Here is an 18,457-nt window from a genome sequence, read left to right as displayed (position 1 = left end):
GTGTTGTCTGTGGGTGACGGTGGTTTGTACCTTTGCCCTGCGCGAGGTTTCTGTTGAAACCCAGTGGACTGATGAACTCAAACAGGAAGACGGCGATTGCGGTGACGATGAGTAACATGACGAACATCATCACCCACACCGACGCGCTGAACGGCTCTACAGGAAGAGGAAGAAGGACGACAGGAAGTCAGTGAAAAATAAACAAATATGAAGACAGAGCGAAAAGACAAAATGTCACAGTTTTTTTTGAAGAAGTCAGAGATTTACCCAGAAAGGCCGAGGGCGATACGGTTCCGTTGCTGCGGGAAACCATGACGCTGATCCCCGTCTCTACGAACGGCACGGAGAAGTCGATGACCTCTGACCTCTCCTCATTTATGGTCAACGAACCGACAGCCATCACGGCCTTCTTATAGACCACCTGCAGAAGAAAGACGAGCACGGAGAAGTGGCGCATGAGCTGCACGCGTCCCTGCCGGTGTTTACGTGACATTAACGTGGTGTTGTTGTTGTATTTACTGACCTCGCCCACCATGCCGTTCCACACGTTGTTGATTTTCTTGCCGTGTTTGCCGTTAGTCACCAGATAAAGGTCGTACGTGAACTTTACGTTCCTGGCGATTTTCTTCAGGATATCGATACAGAAGCCCTTACAGCACTGCTTTAGATACGATCCACCTGTAGTGTTACTGTAAACACACACACACACACACACACACACACAATTTTATAGGATTTTTACACTGATTTTTGTGATTTTTCTGATGTGGTGATGTTTAGGAGAGTCTTGCTCTTTGAAGTGATGTTTAGGAGAGTCTAACTCTTTGATGTGGTGATGTTTAGGAGAGTCTTGGTCTTTGATGTGGTGGTGTTTAGGAGAGTCTTGCTCTTTGAAGTGATGTTTAGGAGAGTCTAACACTTTGAAGTGATATTTAGGAGAGTCTAACACTTTGATGTGGTGATGTTTAGGAGAGTCTTGCTGTTTGAAGTGATGTTTAGGAGAGTCTAACACTTTGAAGTGATGATTAAGAGTCTAACTCTTTGATGTGGTGTTTAGGAGAGTCTTACTCTTTGATGTGGTGATGTTTAGGAGAGTCTAACTCTTTGATGTGGTGATGTTTAGGAGAGTCTAACTCTTTGATGTGGAGTTTAGGAGAGTCTTACTCTTTGATGTGTTTCCTGCAGGGGACAGAGTTGCGCATGCACGTCCCCGTCAGAATGTCCACGTCGTCCACGATAACGAACGGCTTCTCCTCTAACGTCACGATGCTCAGGTGATTTTCATCCGCTTCTGCGTCTCCAAAGGAGTTGTACCGAGGCCACACGGGAAATTTCAGTATCAACGAATGGTTCTCCCAGCGGCCCATCTATAATAACACACACACACGCACACACACACACACACACACACACACACACATGCGCACACACACACGCACACACACATTGCATTGTTCTTTCAGTCACTTCCTCCCTCAGGCTGTGTTATTGTGAGAAAGTGTGAGACAGTCTAATGTGTGTACATTTAGCACTGATGTTTTGTAATTGTCTCAAGTGTGTTTGCGTTGTTATCCAAGTGTGTGTGTGTGTGTGTGTGTGTGTGTGTGTGTGTGTAAGCTCTGTCAGCACCATCTCCTCACACCCCTGTTCTAGCCCAGTGCAGTGAGAAATGATTAGTGTGGCACTCTTTACACACTCACTGCAGGGTTTCAGAGATTGTGTGTGCAAGAGAAAATGAGGGAAAGAAAGAAAGAAAGAAGGAAAGACAGAGAGACAGTAGAAGGCTGGTCTCTCTTCTACAGGTTTCTCCTGTGATAGCACTTGTCCAACACCTAGAGCTGAAGCATCCTTGAAACAGGAACCGCTGGGTAAAATCCAGAACTGGAGAAGTAGATTGATATGGTTTGAGTGGTAAAGAATTTCTCTAGGCCTTTGTCCTCTCTGCTGGGTTTTTGGCCACTTTAGTGGTCTGTAAGTGGGACTTACACAAGAGAACCGGGGTACAAACCGTCTGTAGCACCCCACTAGCCACAGGACAGACAGCACTTGTTTTTTTGGTACAAGGTCTAGAGCTATTATGGCTATGGATCCCAATTTTTGCTCATTTGCATTTGTGTAAGCTCAGTGTTAAGCCTGCTTCATGTATCCTTCTGAGGACCAAATGCTGGAGATGATCATCCTAGTGTCACTATAGATGACCACATCAACCTTCACAACCTTAAAGTGGCAGGAGCCCCATGCAAACCAAATTGCATGACCATAAACTGGAGTTCTGAAGGCAGTCTATACCCTGATCTTCACCTCTAACAGAACCTGCAAATATCCTTTACAGGGGTCCAGGGTGGTAATAAAAGTAGCAAACCCTATCTTCTCTATGAAGCCACTGATGCAGTGCATTAGGTAAGCATCAAACTGGAAGACTTCATGGAGCATACAGAGGTCCATGCCCATCTGAAAGGAGTCACCATTTTAGATATGATGACAATCCATTTACAATGATCTAATTTGGCTAATTTGGTGACTTACAATTTTTTTAGACAACTGAGCAGTTGATTATTAAGATCCTTGCTCAAGAGCCCGACAGTGGCAGCTTGGTGATGCTGGGATTTGATCTCACAAGCTTTCAGTCAGTAGCCCAGATGCCTTATGACCTATGAGCAATAGTGCTGCTTCATTCACTGTAGAATCAATCATGCCCATGTTCCTCATGGTGGAAAATTCTCTCTTCAGTGCCTCTTCAGTCTCTCTGGCCTGTGTAGGATAGGTGTCAGAACGTTTAAATGAATCGTGTGCTGCAGAAGGTGTGTCCTTCCTGCTTTCTGCTGGAACAGTAAAGACATGTTGCAGTAAAAGTTGATGGTCTTTGGCCAGATGTTCCAGATTTATCTGTCTTATCCTCCACCCTTCCATATCATAGGCCAACTCTTTATCCACCTCCACCTACCATCAAGACCATTCTTTCCATTCCGTCAGAAGCTTCACATGGAAAGTTTGCTTCTCTCTGCCCTGGTCTGAACCGTGTACCTCATAGGTAGCAGGATCCATCTTGCAGACAATGGAATATGGCTCCTGCCACTTGGCAAACAGCTTACTTGTGGAGGTGGGAAACAGGAGGAGGATTTTCTTCACAGGTTGGTACTCATGCTGATCATACCACCATTTTTGAGATTGCTGAGCTGCTTGCAGATTCCCTCTGGCCACTTCTGGACACGTAAGTTGGGGAAATTGGTTTCCTGATCTGTCAGGATTTCCTCAGGAAAACCGACCCTGGATTTTGGGGGTAATTATAGCACACAGCGGAAATGAATGAATGAAAGGAAGAAAAGAAAAAGAAAGAGACCTCGGCTGCTCTAGAGCACTGTGTAAACTGACTGCACCTCGGAGAAATAAAAAGACATTAAAAGAACGTGTGAGCGAGGAAGTGATTAGGAAAACAAGAGCATGAAAAGGAGAGAAAGAGCGAGAGAACACCTAAAACTAATGACAGGAAGAAAGAACGAGGCTAAGAGGAGAGACTATTATGAAGAAAACTAACGCGTTATTTAGTCAATTAGCTAAATTAAGCGAGACGTGAGAGAGCAAACTGAGAAGACTGAAACGATCCAAAAACACGAACGAAGGCACAAACAGAACTCATTCAGGAAATAATGATTCAGTGTGGAACTCAACACAACCATGAAACACACACACACACACACACACACACACACACACACACGCTCAAACCCCGAAGTACGCATTTATACGTCGCACTTTACTCGTCCGTACTCTTCTGTATTTGAGATCATTTCAGCTGAACGTTAGCACATGTTGTGTTCATGAGTGTGTTGTAGTGTGTGTTACAAAATCACACCGTGTTTGTGTAGAGTTCTGGGAAAACTCGTCACATTTCTAATTTATAACTGCACTGAAATATGTCTCTGTTTTAACACGAATCTGGAAGAGAAGTAATGATAGTCAAGGAACAAAACATGGGGGGGGGGGATCATCAACAACTATCCCAAAGAAAGAAAGGAGAAACAGAAAGAATGAATGAGGAAATAAGACAAAAAAAATAAAGAGAAATAGAAATAAAGAAAGAGAGAAAAATAACGAGATAGTAAAAAATGTAAAAAAAAAAAAAAAACAGTAATGAGAAATGAGACAGCATGAAAGAAGGAAGGAATAAACAGAAAGACTGAGAGATAAAGAAAGAGAGAAAAATAAAGGGAACTGAAATAAAGAGAGAGAAATAATGAGAGACAGAAGAAATACAGAAGAAAGAAAGAGCTAAAGAAAGAAGAAAATGAGACAGCAAGAAAGAAGGAAAGACAGACAGATTGATAGAAAGAAAAAAGAAAGAAAGAAATATTGCACCACACTGATTTGCCAATGTGAACGATTTCTGATTTATTTATGAGCTACACATCGTGCTTTTTATCCGTTTATAGTTACATGTAATGGTGTAGAACGTCAGTGAAGTGAGTTAGTTCCTGTTCTCACTGACGTTACAGCAGCTATAAACAGTCGTTCTCTCACCCGCCTCTTTATTCTCTCTCTTTTCGAGCCGCTGCTCGTTTTCACCACATTACTCAGAACACTAAAGTCTCCTCAGATCTACAGACTGTTCCAGGTTCCTTTCCCACCCAAAAATCCCCCCGGTACAGACTCCTCCACCACCCCGACCTGGTGAAGCGCTGAATGTCTGAATATTTCTAACAAAAGTGAACATAACCTTCAGTTTTCGGGTGGAAGAAAGATAATAAAAGTGAAAGAAAAAAAAAAAAAAAGAAACTCACCTTCTCCCATTCCCTCTCGGTGTTGAGTACAATAACCACCAGTTTAGGGTTCACCTGATAACCATCGTCCATGAACGACAGATCTCTGCCCTCCAGATTTACACCCATCATATACCTGGAACACACACACACACACACACACACACACACACAGAGTAATGTTACTCTTCAGCAGTAATGAGTCTGAGAGGGACAGATGGAGATGGGATGCAAGAAAGACAAATAAACAAAGACAGAATGAAAGAAAGAACAGACAGACAGACAGAACAAAAAAGAAAGAAAGAAAGAAATGGGCAGATTGAAATAAAGTAGAAATAGAACAAGAAGAAATAGAGAAAGAATGTAAGGAAGGAAAGAAAGAAAGAAAAAAGAAAGACACTGGCAGATAGAAAATAAAGTAGAAAAGAAGAAATAAAGAATAAAACACGGAAAGGAAGGAAAGAAGAGAGAAGGACAAAGAATGAAAGAAAGAAAGAAAGAAAGAACAAAGAAAGGGAAAGGCAAAAAGAAAGAAAGCAGAGAGACAGACAGACAGAAGGAACTGAATGAAGATAGAAAGACAAAGAAAGGTAGAAAAGAAGATGAAAGAAAAGGATCGTAGGCGCATCAGTTTAGCGTCTACGGCGTGTCGATGGTTACGGCCCGATTCGCTCTCAGAGTCATTTGTTTTCATCTGCTGCTCCTCTGTGATGGCTGCTCTCACTCAGGCTAATGAGCTATTTCCTTGTTAGCAAGCTTTCACAGCTCCTCTTCTGAACTCGTGCTACATGATGGAGAAGCTGATGGAGACCTGCACAGCCACCCGGGCCTCCTTCATTAACCCGAGCCTGTTACTCTTTACTAATGACTTTTTTGGCTTGAACGTTTTTGGAGAATTTTCCAGCAAGATATGCAGATGCATTTGTTGCTAACGTTGCGTTTTCTCTCTCTCTCTGTGTGTGTGTGTGTGTGTGTGTGTGTGTGTGTGTGTGTCTTTGTGCTCGGAGTCTTTCAGGGCTTCTTCGGATTAAATGGTCGTCTTTAAAGGTGTTTTTTTTTTGGAGTGTGTGCAGGTGCAGATTCAGCCTAAAAGCTAAAATCCCATGTGCTCACTGTTCCAGGGTGTTAGCACACACGGAGTGTGTAGCGTGTCTGAACGGGAACCCTGGTGTGTTCTCCACTTCAGTGCGGTTCTTTAGGCGGGTGAGAACACAGCGGTCTCGGTCCGGTTCTAAGCGAACTGTGAGAAAGCGATTCGACTCTGAATCGACTCACCTGCAGGAAGTGAATCAAACGTGACGTGTATTTTGGGTCACAGCGTTAATTTAGTTGTTTATTTTTTGTAGATGCGAGCTGCTAAACTGAGCCAGAGAAAATAAACACTGAATGCGACACACAAACTCAAGTTTTAAATTCATTATTTATATAATTAGCGACTCATTTTTTAGCCTCAGCTCCGTGTTCTCAGTGCTTGGGTGATCTTTTGACATTTTTCCCATTGCTGTGTTTCTGACCAGTGAATGAGATATTTTTCAGCCTCGGACAAACAGTTTTATTTATTTATTTTTTTTTTTGCTTTTTGGCTTGTTTATATTATTCGCAAACAGGAAACAAAATGAATCAATTCTGCTGTGAATCAGACTCGACAAACAGACTAGTAACTGTGAAAGTGCCCTAAAAACCTATGAGTGAAGCTTTTTTTTTTTTTTTTTTTTAATTTTCAGAAGAATGAAAGTGTTTTCTTTCATTCAAAGTGAAAATACAAATGAAACTCTTTCAGTGTATTAGTGTGGAGTCCTACAGTCATAAAACTCAATGTTTTTCCATTATAGTTTCACGGTTATGAAGATATTCAGCATTGTTAGTTAGCAGCAATAACTCACCCCAAACCACGTGACAAAATGTGCTCTGATCTGATGAGACCAAGGTAGAACTTTTAGAGCATAATTCTAAAAGATATGTTCGGTGCAAAAACAAGACAGCCCCAAGAACGCCATGCTCACGGTGAAGCATGGTGGTGGCAGCATCATGCTATGGTTCTGATTCTCTTCATCTGGAACTGAGGCTGTAGTCACGACAGAGGGAATCATGGATAGCTCCAAATATCAATCTATTTTAGCACAAATTCTGCAGGCGTCCGTTAGACAGCAGATGAAGAAAAACTTCACCATCCAGCACGAAGCACAAATCCAACAAAGTCAACAAAGGAACGGCTTCAGAAGAAGAACATCAATGTTTTGGAGGCAGAGCCCCAGATCTAAATCCTATCAAATACCTGTGGAATGACTTGCAGAGATCTGATCTCTATCTGATAGATCTGGAGGAAGGAAGAGTGGAATAAAATGACCAAATGAAGATGTGAAGAAGTCGGTACCCAAAAGCACTGAGTGCTGAGTTACAAGCGAATGTTGTTTAAACGTGTAATTAGTTAAGGGGTGTGCAAACGTGACTAATGTACAGTATGCGTCTATACTTTATGTAGCTTCTGTATTTATACATACAGTGGGATATACCGTGGTGATTATTCCTCTACCGGTTATTTTTTTGCAAGGTATGTTTGTTCTTTAAAAAAAACAAAACCAACCTAATCTTGTTTTAATAATCCTGGAGCGTATTTCAGCAGCCGCACAGCATCCAGATATAATGATGTAATGTCATTAGGGTGTTATACAGTATACAGCGATGCTCATATATCACCACCCTAAAAGGCGAACAGGCATCGCCTCCATTATTACCACCGAGCAGACGCAGGGAAAAGTCAGCTCCTTCCTCCAGCAGCTAAGTTTAGCTCCACCTACGGCCTGGGCCACTTCTATCACACACTCACACACACTCACACACACTCACACACACACAAAACAAGTCAGAGATTGAGTGTTCTCAGGACCTAAGGCAGATCACAAGGCTCTTTTTCATGCCAGATGAGCTGTCATCGCTTTTCAGTAAACGATGCATCATTATTCAAACGTTTGCGTACTCTATATCAGGATTAACGGCTCCTTTTTTTTTTTGTTTTTTTTTTTTTAAACTTCAAATCACACCGTCGCTAAACACCATTTTCACATTTCCTTCACTCTGTAGTACGAGCCGGTCAACTTTTCATTAATATTCCCTCGCGATTCCCAGCCAACGTCCATAAATCAATTTCCAAGAAAGTGCTCACAGTCAGATGTTTATTCCCACGTTATCGGATTCGGACGTGTCTCGAGGGAGGGAGGGATGGAGGGATGGAAGGATGGAGGGATGGAGGGATGGAGGGATGGAGGGAGGGATGGAGGGATGGAGGGATGGAGGGATGGAGGGAGGGATGGAGGGATGGAGGGATGGAGGGAGGGATGGAGGGATGGAGGGATGGAGGGAGGGATGGAGGGATGAAGGGATGGAGGGAGGGAGCAGACAGCCGTCTGGTTTAAATGCGCTCGTGTACGAGTCGCCGTGATTATCCTCATCCTTCACACCTTCTCAAAGGTCAGAGAAGAGGAAGAGGTTCCTTTCTCACTCGCTCTGATTGTCTCAGAGGCCGGAGTTCTTCGACGTTTCAGAGTCAGACTTAGTTTATTTATTTTATTTTATATAACAAGCTGCCCTTTAACTCGTTCTTTGTCCGAGCGGTAAATCCTCGAGCGGCTCCTACGCTGTCTCGCACCTCACGTCATCACTTCCGTCAGGTGTTGTTCAGGAATTTCAGGACGGTCTCTGTGCAAGATAAATAAATAAATAAAGAGAAAAAAAACCACTACAAACGCACTAAACCTTTTTAAATATGAATCCTCAAAGCTTATTATTAATATAAACCCATTTCTGTTCATGTTTATTCCAGCTGTTCTTAGAGCTTCTATCTAAATCAGTTCAACTATTACTCTGTGTTAATTATTCTAATCTTATTCATCGTATTTTCTTTAGTCGGAAAGGATTACTGCGTTTCCTTTTCTGAATTTTACATTCCATTAACAAAAGAGGCTTAAACAGACTTATAAAATCACCGTTTGATTGCAGTGAGAAAGTTAGAAACTGAGTGACATGAAATCTACAGAGCTTCATTGAGAAAATACACACAGCTAATTTGTGGATGTTTGTCGGCTTTTATACAGAAATTAATGAGAAATTTTCACATTATTATTTTTTTATTTCAACTTTTACATCAAGTTATTTTTTAATTACAATTGAAATTTTTTGAAATTTTTTTCCCCCCAAAATAATCCAAAAAACCCTTGGTTTTAAATTCCAACTTTGACATTAGTTGTTGTTTTGTTTTAATATTGACATTAGCTTTTTTATTCAAATTCTAACATGATTTTTTAAAATTCCAACTTCAAGATTAGTTTTTTTAAAAATTGCAATATCTGACCTTAGGCTAATTCTTTAACATTATGATTTATTTTACTAATTGATAATTTTTTTTTTAACACTGACTAGTTTTTTTTAATACAAACTTTTCAAAATGTACAATTTTTTTAATATTCAAATTTTAACATTAAGATTATTATTTTTTTTTTTTACATGACCTTAGTTTTATTTACGAGATTGATTTTGTTTTATTTTAACTTTGACATTAGTCTTTTTTAGTTAGGTATTTTATTATTCCAATTTTGACCTTTTTTAAAAATTCAGCATTGAAGTTCTGGTTTTTTTTATTTCAATTTTGAGCTTATTCCTTTGACATTAGATTTTTTTTTAAGTTCCAACTTTGACCTTGGTTTATTTTTTATAATTACAACTTTGACCTTTTTATTTATTCCTCATTAATTTAACTTTGACATTAGATTTTTTTTTTTCATTACAATTTTGTCTTTAAGGTTTTTATTATTCCAACCCTGACATTGGTTTATTTAGTTGCAGGGTTTTTGGTCTTAGGGTTTGTGACCTTGATTTTTTTTCCCAATTTTGACCTTTTTATTAATTTCAGTCTTATTAATTTTTATTAATTAAGTTTTATTTATAAATTTTATTTTTAAGTTTTATTAATTCCAGCACTGACATCAGGGTTTTAAAACCTCACATTACTGTAATATATTGTAGTATGTCTTCAACGTGTTAGATTTCTGTGTGGGAAAAAAAACCGGAGTAAGAAATGTAGTCTAGCTTTAGGCATAAACAGAGAGAACTGAGCCACCTGCTACACCGATGCGTCTCTCTGTGTGTGTGTGTGTGTGTGTGTGTGTGTGTGTGTGTGTGTGGTGGAGGCATGAACGCAGTTCATATATCAAAGTTCACCACAGCGGAAAAATGAGCATTGATTTTCCCTCCAGCTGTGTCGGAGCGCTCTCTTAAACCAGCGCGTCAGTGTGTGAACATGTTTCACTCTCTAATCACACATCAGAAGGAAAAAAATAAACATTAAACAATAATTTCTATTATATTGTAAATTATAAGAAGGCTATAAACATGTTCTACACGAGTGAAGAATGTTCACGAGGTTATAAATATATGACGGTCATAAATATTCAGGATGAAGGAATAAAACTCTAAGGGTGTGCTGAAATAGGAAACTAATCAACGACAGGGTGGTGTGATGAAGCGGAGTTACTGTTACCGCCTCGGAGTTGATTGTTTTCCTCTAACAGCACGTCCCCAAGTGTTTTATTCCTCTTACACCACAGCGATTTTCCAACAATTACAATTTTTAATGAATTAAAAACAGACATCCTTTTTTTTTTTTATCTGTTTATAGTTACATGTAATGTTCGTGAAATAAGTTAGTTCCTGTTCTCACTTACGTTATAGCAGCTTAGAGTTAATGAGCTTGAGAACACTGGACACAGCTGACACTGGAGACTCCTTCCATTAACGCGAAATAAACATCTCCTTACATATCAACGATTACACATCTGTTTATGTGAAGCGTCTGCTGTACAAGTGGCTGTGAATGAACCGTTACTATGGAAACGATAACAAGCACAAGGATACGGAAAATGAATCAACATCTTCCGACCAATCAGAATTGAGCATTCAAGAGCACTGTGGTCCAGCGTTATATAATAATTACAGAATAATCATAGAATAATATTCAGACTTGCTCGTAACGGAAAATTTTAAGACAAATAATGACATAATATTCCACATTTACAAGCAGAACGTGATTATTTGTACAGTTTCTGAAATAAAACAGAAATACTAATGTTTATTTACGAAGTACTACGATATAACAGTTTATTATTCTAACTTTTTTTTTTCATTTCATTCGTAATTCATGGTCACAACACGTCTTATTAAAACATAACCACCGTGTCACCTCAGCAATGCCGTAGCGCTCAAACAACGAGTTACAAGACATTACAAGCCACAAAAAAAACAAAAAAAACAAATTATGTGTTGTACATGGGAAGAAAATCATTCAGCGTATAGGTCAACCTGAAAGGATTGATCACTGGATTAAATCAGCGCCGTTGGTATTCATCGATTTTCGTCAACATCAGCAGCAAAAAAAAGGCGAAAAAGTCACTGCCTCGGCTGGACTGATATATTTTGTTAGCGTAATGTGGAATTTGAGTGGACGAACCTTTTATCCTGAGCAGCGAATAAATAAAAACAGGTCGTGTCCGTAGTGCTAATGGCCTCCTGAAAGCGCTGACCGTTTGCTAATAACAGCATGTTTTGTCTGGCACCTCGAGCAAACATAAATTGCTTGTGTCAAGATCTCATTCCGCCTCATGAGGCGACCAGACCAGGTTTGTAAAGACCTCAGGTTAAAAAAAAGGAAAGCAGACGCTCTGAGGAGAGAGATAGAGTATTTATATCACACATAAAAAAAAGCACTATGAGAGCATCGCACAAAAAAAAAAAAAAAAAAAAAAAAAAAAAAAGCTTTCTGCAATCGACCTGCCGGCGTACGGCTCCCGAAATCCAATCAGCTCCTGCACGGCTGTGTAGAAGCATCTATTCTTCTGAAAATAAAACAAAATCCAGAGTATTTACTGAGGAATAACGAGACGCGTACGCCACGCCTCACGGATGTCTCCGAGGTGTTGTGGTTTTGTGTGTGTTGGTGTAGATAGCGGCGGTTTGGCTGAGGCTGACGTCTGCTGCGTCGCTCTATAGCCGCGAGCTCTGCACACACGAGCTCATCCGCATTACAGAGACATTTCTACCTCAGCTGAAATGATGCGTGTGAGCAATTAAACATGTCGTACTGCTCCGATATCAACATCCTTCATGACGTGGTACTAACCCCAGCGTACGCTGTCGTGCTGATGAACAGGCGACGCGAAAGTCGTCGAGATTTCACAACTAACGATAAAACTCAGCATGAGGAGTTCGTCGATAACAGAACGCAAAAACAAACGAAATAAAATCTTCCGTTCCGTGACGTTGACGTCTGATTAATACTAAGCACTGGAGATGGGACGAGACGAGTATTAGCCGATATCGAATCCCAGCTGATACTTTTTTCTTTAAAAACTACTAAGCTTCAAAATGATTGTTTAAACTTAAGGACTTAAATACTACAGGGCAAAAAAATACCTAGCTAAGAGCTAAGATTACTTACACCGCAAATATAATAAAGTATAAATATAATCAAATCAATCCGAACAAAAAAAATACTAAGCAAGTTTCTTTATCTGTAAACATTTACAGTTAAAAAAAAAACTTTTCCAAACCCAATTCCAATTCCAGATATCTGACCCACCATCAGATTTTTTTGCTGGTATCAACCCCGATACTGATCCTGGGTATCGGATCGGCGCCGTCTCTGCTAAGCATGTTAATCATTTCAGTATTGATAAGCAAAAATAAACATGTTCTTGCTCTGAAATCAATAGTATATAATTACATAATAATAAATAATGTTGTGGAACTTACTTACGTTACTTACGTTATAGCAGCTATAAACAGTCGTTCCCTCACCTGCATCTTCTTGAAATTAGTAAGTAAAAAAAAACGCAGCTTGTGATGTTACCGAGAAACCGAGAAAGTTACGGCTTTACAAAGCGCTGACACTGGAGACTCCTTCCATAAATGCCACCTTGTGTATCAGCGATTACGCACGCGCTAGTTTAATCCGTGTGTGTGGAGAATCGAATATCCACCGAAAGTCCCTGTGAATGAGCCGTTACTATAGAAACGGTAACCTATAAATAATGATAAACATTGTGATCTGACCAATCAGAATCGAGAATTCAACAGCCTTGCAGTTTAAGAAACAAATAAAGTAAAGCGAGAGAGAGAGAGAGAGAGCGAGAGAGAGAGCGAGAGAGAGAGTGAGAGAGTGAGTGCGAGAGAGTGCAAGAGAGTGCGAGAGAGAGAGTGAGAGAGAGCGAGAGAGCGAGAGCGAGAGAGCGAGAGTGTGAGAGAGAGAGAGTGAGAGAGTGAGAGACTGAGAGAGAGAGAGAGAGAGAGAGAGAGAGCGAGAGAGAGAGTGAGAGAGAGATTGAGTGCGAGAGAGTGAGAGAGCGAGAGAGAGTGTGAGAGAGAGAGAGAGAGTATGAGAGAGAGAGTGTGAGAGAGAGAGAGTGAGAGAGAGAGAGTGAGAGAGAGAGAGAGAGAGTGAGAGAGAGAGAGAGCGAGAGCGAGAGTGTGAGAGAGAGAGTGAGAGAGAGTGCGAGAGAGAGAAAGAGAGAGAGAGTGTGAGAGAGAGAGTGAGAGAGAGTGCGAGAGAGAGAAAGAGAGAGAGTGTGTGAGAGAGAGAGTGAGAGAGTGTGTGAGAGAGAGAGAGAGAGAGAGAGAGAGTGTGTGTGTGTGAGAGAGAGTGAGAGAGTGTGAGAGAGAGAGAAAGAGAGAGAGAGAGAGAGAGAGTGGTGTTTGGCCTGAAGGCAGACAGTGAGTAAAAATAAGGTCAGGTCTACACCTGCTCCTGAGACGCAGCTACTTCTCTCCACGCAGCTCTAATTTACATAATGACTTATATGAACATAACCTCTCTCTCTCTCTCTCTCTCTCTCTCTCTCTCTCTCTCTCTCTCTCTCTCTCTCTCTCTGTCCAACATTAACGCAAGGCTTTGCCTCGAGCATGGAGAGAGCTTTTAAAAACACCCCAGCGGTTTTATCCTCTTCATTTCAGCGCAGCTTAATAGGACTATAACCCGTGTGAGAACGTGACAGCGTCCACTCCAAGCTTTACAAATCTCACAGTTGTGGAGGATTGTTTGTTTGTTTGTTTGTTTTGTTTTGTTTTGTTTTGTTTTGTTTTTTGCGGGTTAATGCGTGCACCGTGGACGATCTCTTCATGTAAATGTTCTCATTCTGGAGTCTGCAGTGTCCCAGATACAAACCACCTTAGCAACCAAGAGAGAGATCAAAAGAGAAACGCCTACTCAGCACACACTCTCAGCGCTGAGAACAGTGAGTGATAGGAACCCATGGCAACTCCTCAATCTTGATAGCTTTCTGTAAAAAACAAAAAAAAATTCTACGTGCAAACACGTAGTATGTATGTATATGGATTTAAACTGGATGTGGGCGTGGCCTAAACATGAAGGTGTTTTTTTTTTCTCTTTTCCCTTAAATTAAATACAAACCGTACCACTATACCTAAGGAAACACTGGAAACACTGGCGTATTTGTGTGTATTGTGTGAAATGTGGCTCTGACAGTTCCTCAACCTCAGCTACATCACTCCAGTCCATTATTGATCTTAACTAGAAACTAGAATTCCCGCTCATGCACTTTTATTTACTTCCTGGTCCTGTCTCCTTCTCCTGCAAGTGTGTGTGACTGTTTCCTGTTTCAGTTCTCTACAGTATATTTAAACAGCTCACTTCCTGTGAAGCGTTAAACTCCATTAAACCACGTTGGATTTACGCCTACATACGTGCGCTCCTGTTCTTCCGTCAGTTCTCGCTTTGCCTAGTCTTTTATTTATATCTGGTATTATTTAGTTTTGAATTTGTTGTTAATATTTACCTTTAATAAAAGTTCTTGAATGGATCGTCAGCCTTCAGCCCCTGATAGTTTCTAACGAATTTTGTTGGCTCTATTTCCCAAAATATAAACAAACTAACTTAAACCTAATTTAAACCAGTGTGATCCTGACCAGGCAGTTACTAAGGATGACAGAGTGAACGGTAATGAAATGTTTTTCCCATTTGCACGACTAACCATATCTGTCTCACACACTGTTTAATTTGAATAACGTATTCGTACTCATTTACTGATTTATTATTTTTTTTTGCCTTTATCACAAGTGCGTGTTTTAGGGGGCGTGGCTAAGCAAGTTGCGCTTGATCTTTAGATCACATGACCATAACAGGTCTGTAGGTTAAAGCTCAAACTAGGGAACTGACCTTGAAATCGTCGCTTCTTTGATACGTCTTTTTAAACATCATCTATACCGTGTTGTCCTGCGTTCTAAACTTTTGGTTTCGAGAAAAGAGCGAGTGCTTCCTGAAAAAGTGAGGTGAGTGAAGAAAAAGAGCGAAACTTCTGTATCCCACAGGACGTAACGGAGACTGTACTGAACCGGCGTGCCAATTCAGACGGGATATACATTACGCCTGAGGTTTTCTACTTCTATTTTTACTGAAGGTAAAATACGGCGAAATATTTCAAAGCGTGTGGAGATGCAGTGCGTTAAAAATGGTGGATAAAATCCAGCACCACCATCAAAACCCCACCTGACAGAATATCTTTTAAATTCTATCCAGGACACATCAGTCCAGAGGTGTGCGGAATCAACGCTAAGGGCCATTAAAGCTGTTCTGGTACCTCAGTTAAACACTTAATGTTGTTTTTGCCTTTAATCTGTACAGAATTTCCACCACTTTAATGTAAATGGGGGAAAAAAGCCTTCTGAAAGGACGCGTGCCATATTTTGTGTTTGGGTTCTCCGGCTGTCGCAGTAATATTCCAGTGATCTCCTGTCACAACGCTGCATGGGATGAACCCTGGGCTGTCTGTTATCAAAACAAGCACAGCTTGCTGAGTGTCAAAAACAATTAGCCAGGTATGATTACCGGTGGCAAAAGAAAGACACACGTGATTGGATTTATGCACAACACCTGCCAACCGCGACAATCTAATACGCATGCATTAAATATTTTGGACAATGAAAATGATTTATGTAAAATAGGAATATAGATTCAGTAGCACATCACATGCAAAACTCACTTCTTCTTTCATTGCCAGAGATTTTCCATGCCATGTATCTTCTGCATTTACTCATCATCATAAACAAACAAAAAAAAGGCTTTAAAAAGACTTAAAGCTGATTGAAGAATGCTTGGCCCCCTGGCGGAGGTAGTGCCATGCGAAATACGCTTCATGAAGAGATTGAAACTTCGTGAAAAGATTGGACAGTCCACATTACACAAGCTGTAATCTACTAAACCAGACGTGATGGGATATTTATGCGTAAAATATTTACTTTACCTGCGTAACGCACTTGGAGGAACCTCTGGCTTCTCCGCTTGACCCGAGCAGCTGACTGTTCCGTCCGGTATGCGGCCTTGCTCTCGAAACATGGCGGCCGCGGCATGACTGAAAATCCCCACCGCGTCCCTCACGCGGGTTTCCAGCGGATAGTCCCACTCGTCGTACGCTATGGAAATCATTCCCGGGGGAAAGGTTTCAGGTGTGCGCTCTGGGTTGCCGGATGTAAGACTGGGAACGATCCACACGAAGCCGGCGCCGACCAACCCGAGCGATCGGGCCTCGACCAGCACCAGCTCGGCCTCGTCCTTGGAGCAGTAGAGCAGAATGACAGGCGACTGGATGCGCTTGAGCTGCACGTGCGCTCTGTCCTCAGGCTCGCCCACGCCGTCTAGCGTCACCACGCTCTGCAGGTCCCAGCGCACGAAACTGTGCTCCACGGTCACGCGGATGGTGGCGACGAACTCCTGGTGACCGGGGAACCTGGTCGTTACGACGGAGAAGACGTGCCAGTCGTATTCCTCCATGACAGCCAGCATGAGCAGGGCTTCTTGATGGAGTGAGGCGCTGAACTGGAAAAAAGAGGAGCTGTCGTCCTGGGGAGGAGAAATTAAAGAATAAAAATTAGGAGTCGACACTAGGCTTGGGTGATATGCGGTGATTTTTTTCCCTGCTTGCGATTTATTATTTAAAACAATCAAGATACACAATTTATTCATACAGGAAATGACGGCGTAAGAAGACGAGCGTTTGCACCATTTCAGGTTGAAGGAGAGTAGAGGAGGGTGTAATAATATTACCAGTCGGGAACTGCTTGGTGGCAGTGCCAATCGTAAAAACACAGCTGGATGCTTTTTCAGTAAACAGTAAAAATAAATAAATAAATAAAAGTACAATTTTGATATAATCCTTTTGCACATCGGTTGTCTAACGTCCACATGGCCGACATTTTCTCTAGTAAATCTATCTGGTGCTCAAAGTGTTTGAACGCGTCTGAACGCTGACCGGCGCGAGAGAGAGGAAAAAAACCCAACAGTGTATTTAATCACTTTCTAATTACCATCAATGTTAACGTCATTTGTGAAGTGTTAGATTTGACTCCATTGTAAGCCGATTTAATGTGAAAAAGTTTCACTCTTTTTTGTGCTTTCTTTAGTGGCATCCGTAATAAAAATAGCTAACAGATGTTGATTTCCGTGTCTAATGTTAGCTAAGTCAAACCTAAACTGCTAGATTTTATTTCATATTAATGAACTCAAAAATATTAATAGTTTACCTTGATGGAAAGCGAGGAAAGCGCCCTGCAACCCGTCTACTGCAGATCACGTGAGATCGGGGGAAGTGGGCGGAGCTTCCAGGCGCCGTCGGTTAACATCGGAGAGCTCGATACACTTATGCAACTGTGCATCATTCCAGATCTGATGGTTTTTTTATTGGAGGCGAATAGAAGACTGCTCTTTTGGCATGTTTTTGAGTAAAAACTCGCAGTAGTGTACTCCGATGTTAATCTGCGGCGCTCCTACACAAGATGCGGAAATGTTGGCAGGTCCAGTAATATAATCGGAAATCGTGACAGTGTGATGCCGTGTAGTGTAGAGACGATTAAATCCTAGTAGTCAGTGAAAACATTAGAGAGAGAGAGAGAGAGAATAAAAGAAAGCTCAGCCTCGAGCACTGCTGCAGTCTCCAGCCGAGTTACTTTAGAGTAATGACTGCGTCTTTAAAAGGTGACAGAATTACAGCGTGAAACACGAAGTCGTTTACGCGCTCCAAAACTCATTCAGCTCATGAATAGCCGTGCACGCGTACACACAGATATCCTGATACACACCGGGCGTCGGATTAAAAGACGGGAGTTATGCACACTGCACTACTCACGTAAACGGGTTACGCAGGTACAGAAAATGGGGTTTATATTATATTATAGTCTGAGCTTCAACAGAGTTCCATTTAGGAGAGAAAAATGGACGCAGGATGTAGCACTGAACATCAAGGAAAAAATAATCTCCTGTTCCTTACTACACTGAGAGCTCAGGTCTAAGAGGAACCTTCGCTAGATCAGGATCGCAACAGTGACACGCGCAGTGCGTTGTGTCATGACGTCTCATGAATGACGTAATCAGAGTGGAGTTCCACTGGGTTCCTGCCGTGAAGAACAAACACTTTAACCGAAAACAGGAAAGTTCTGGCGTCTGTCCTTTCTGCGTAATTTTGAGAGGGAAAAAAAAAAAAGAAGAGAGGGGGCGTGTCACTTTGTGTGATCACCTGACTACCACGGCTGTCACTGATTGGCTGCATGACTCTACAGTCTGTGGAAGAAAGAAATCAGCCCCAGCTTCTCTTCTCACTTCTTTACAACGTTCTGTGTGTTTCTGTTACGACCTGTATGCCTCGGAT

General features: G+C 41.4%; 1 protein-coding gene across 2 annotated transcripts in view; it reads right to left on the bottom strand.

Annotated features, from left to right (window-relative positions):
* grin2ab (glutamate receptor, ionotropic, N-methyl D-aspartate 2A, b) overlaps positions 1–18,457 on the bottom strand; it is a 90,655-nt gene that overhangs the window by 9,824 nt on the left and 62,374 nt on the right. For both annotated transcript variants that reach the window (XM_026929322.3, XM_034300394.2), the window contains 6 exons: positions 16,061–16,656; positions 4,779–4,893; positions 1,165–1,367; positions 524–689; positions 268–421; positions 31–156 (listed from right to left, as the gene is read on the bottom strand). In XM_026929322.3, the coding sequence (XP_026785123.1) occupies positions 31–156; positions 268–421; positions 524–689; positions 1,165–1,367; positions 4,779–4,893; positions 16,061–16,656 (1,360 nt within the window). The remainder of the gene's footprint in view (positions 1–30; positions 157–267; positions 422–523; positions 690–1,164; positions 1,368–4,778; positions 4,894–16,060; positions 16,657–18,457) is intronic.

The sequence above is a fragment of the Pangasianodon hypophthalmus genome, chromosome 26, assembly GCF_027358585.1.
Source record: "Pangasianodon hypophthalmus isolate fPanHyp1 chromosome 26, fPanHyp1.pri, whole genome shotgun sequence".
In the NCBI taxonomy this organism is placed as follows: Eukaryota; Metazoa; Chordata; class Actinopteri; order Siluriformes; family Pangasiidae; genus Pangasianodon; species Pangasianodon hypophthalmus.
The sequence above is the reverse complement of the archived record's forward strand: the minus strand, read 5'-3'. Positions and strand labels throughout refer to the sequence as shown.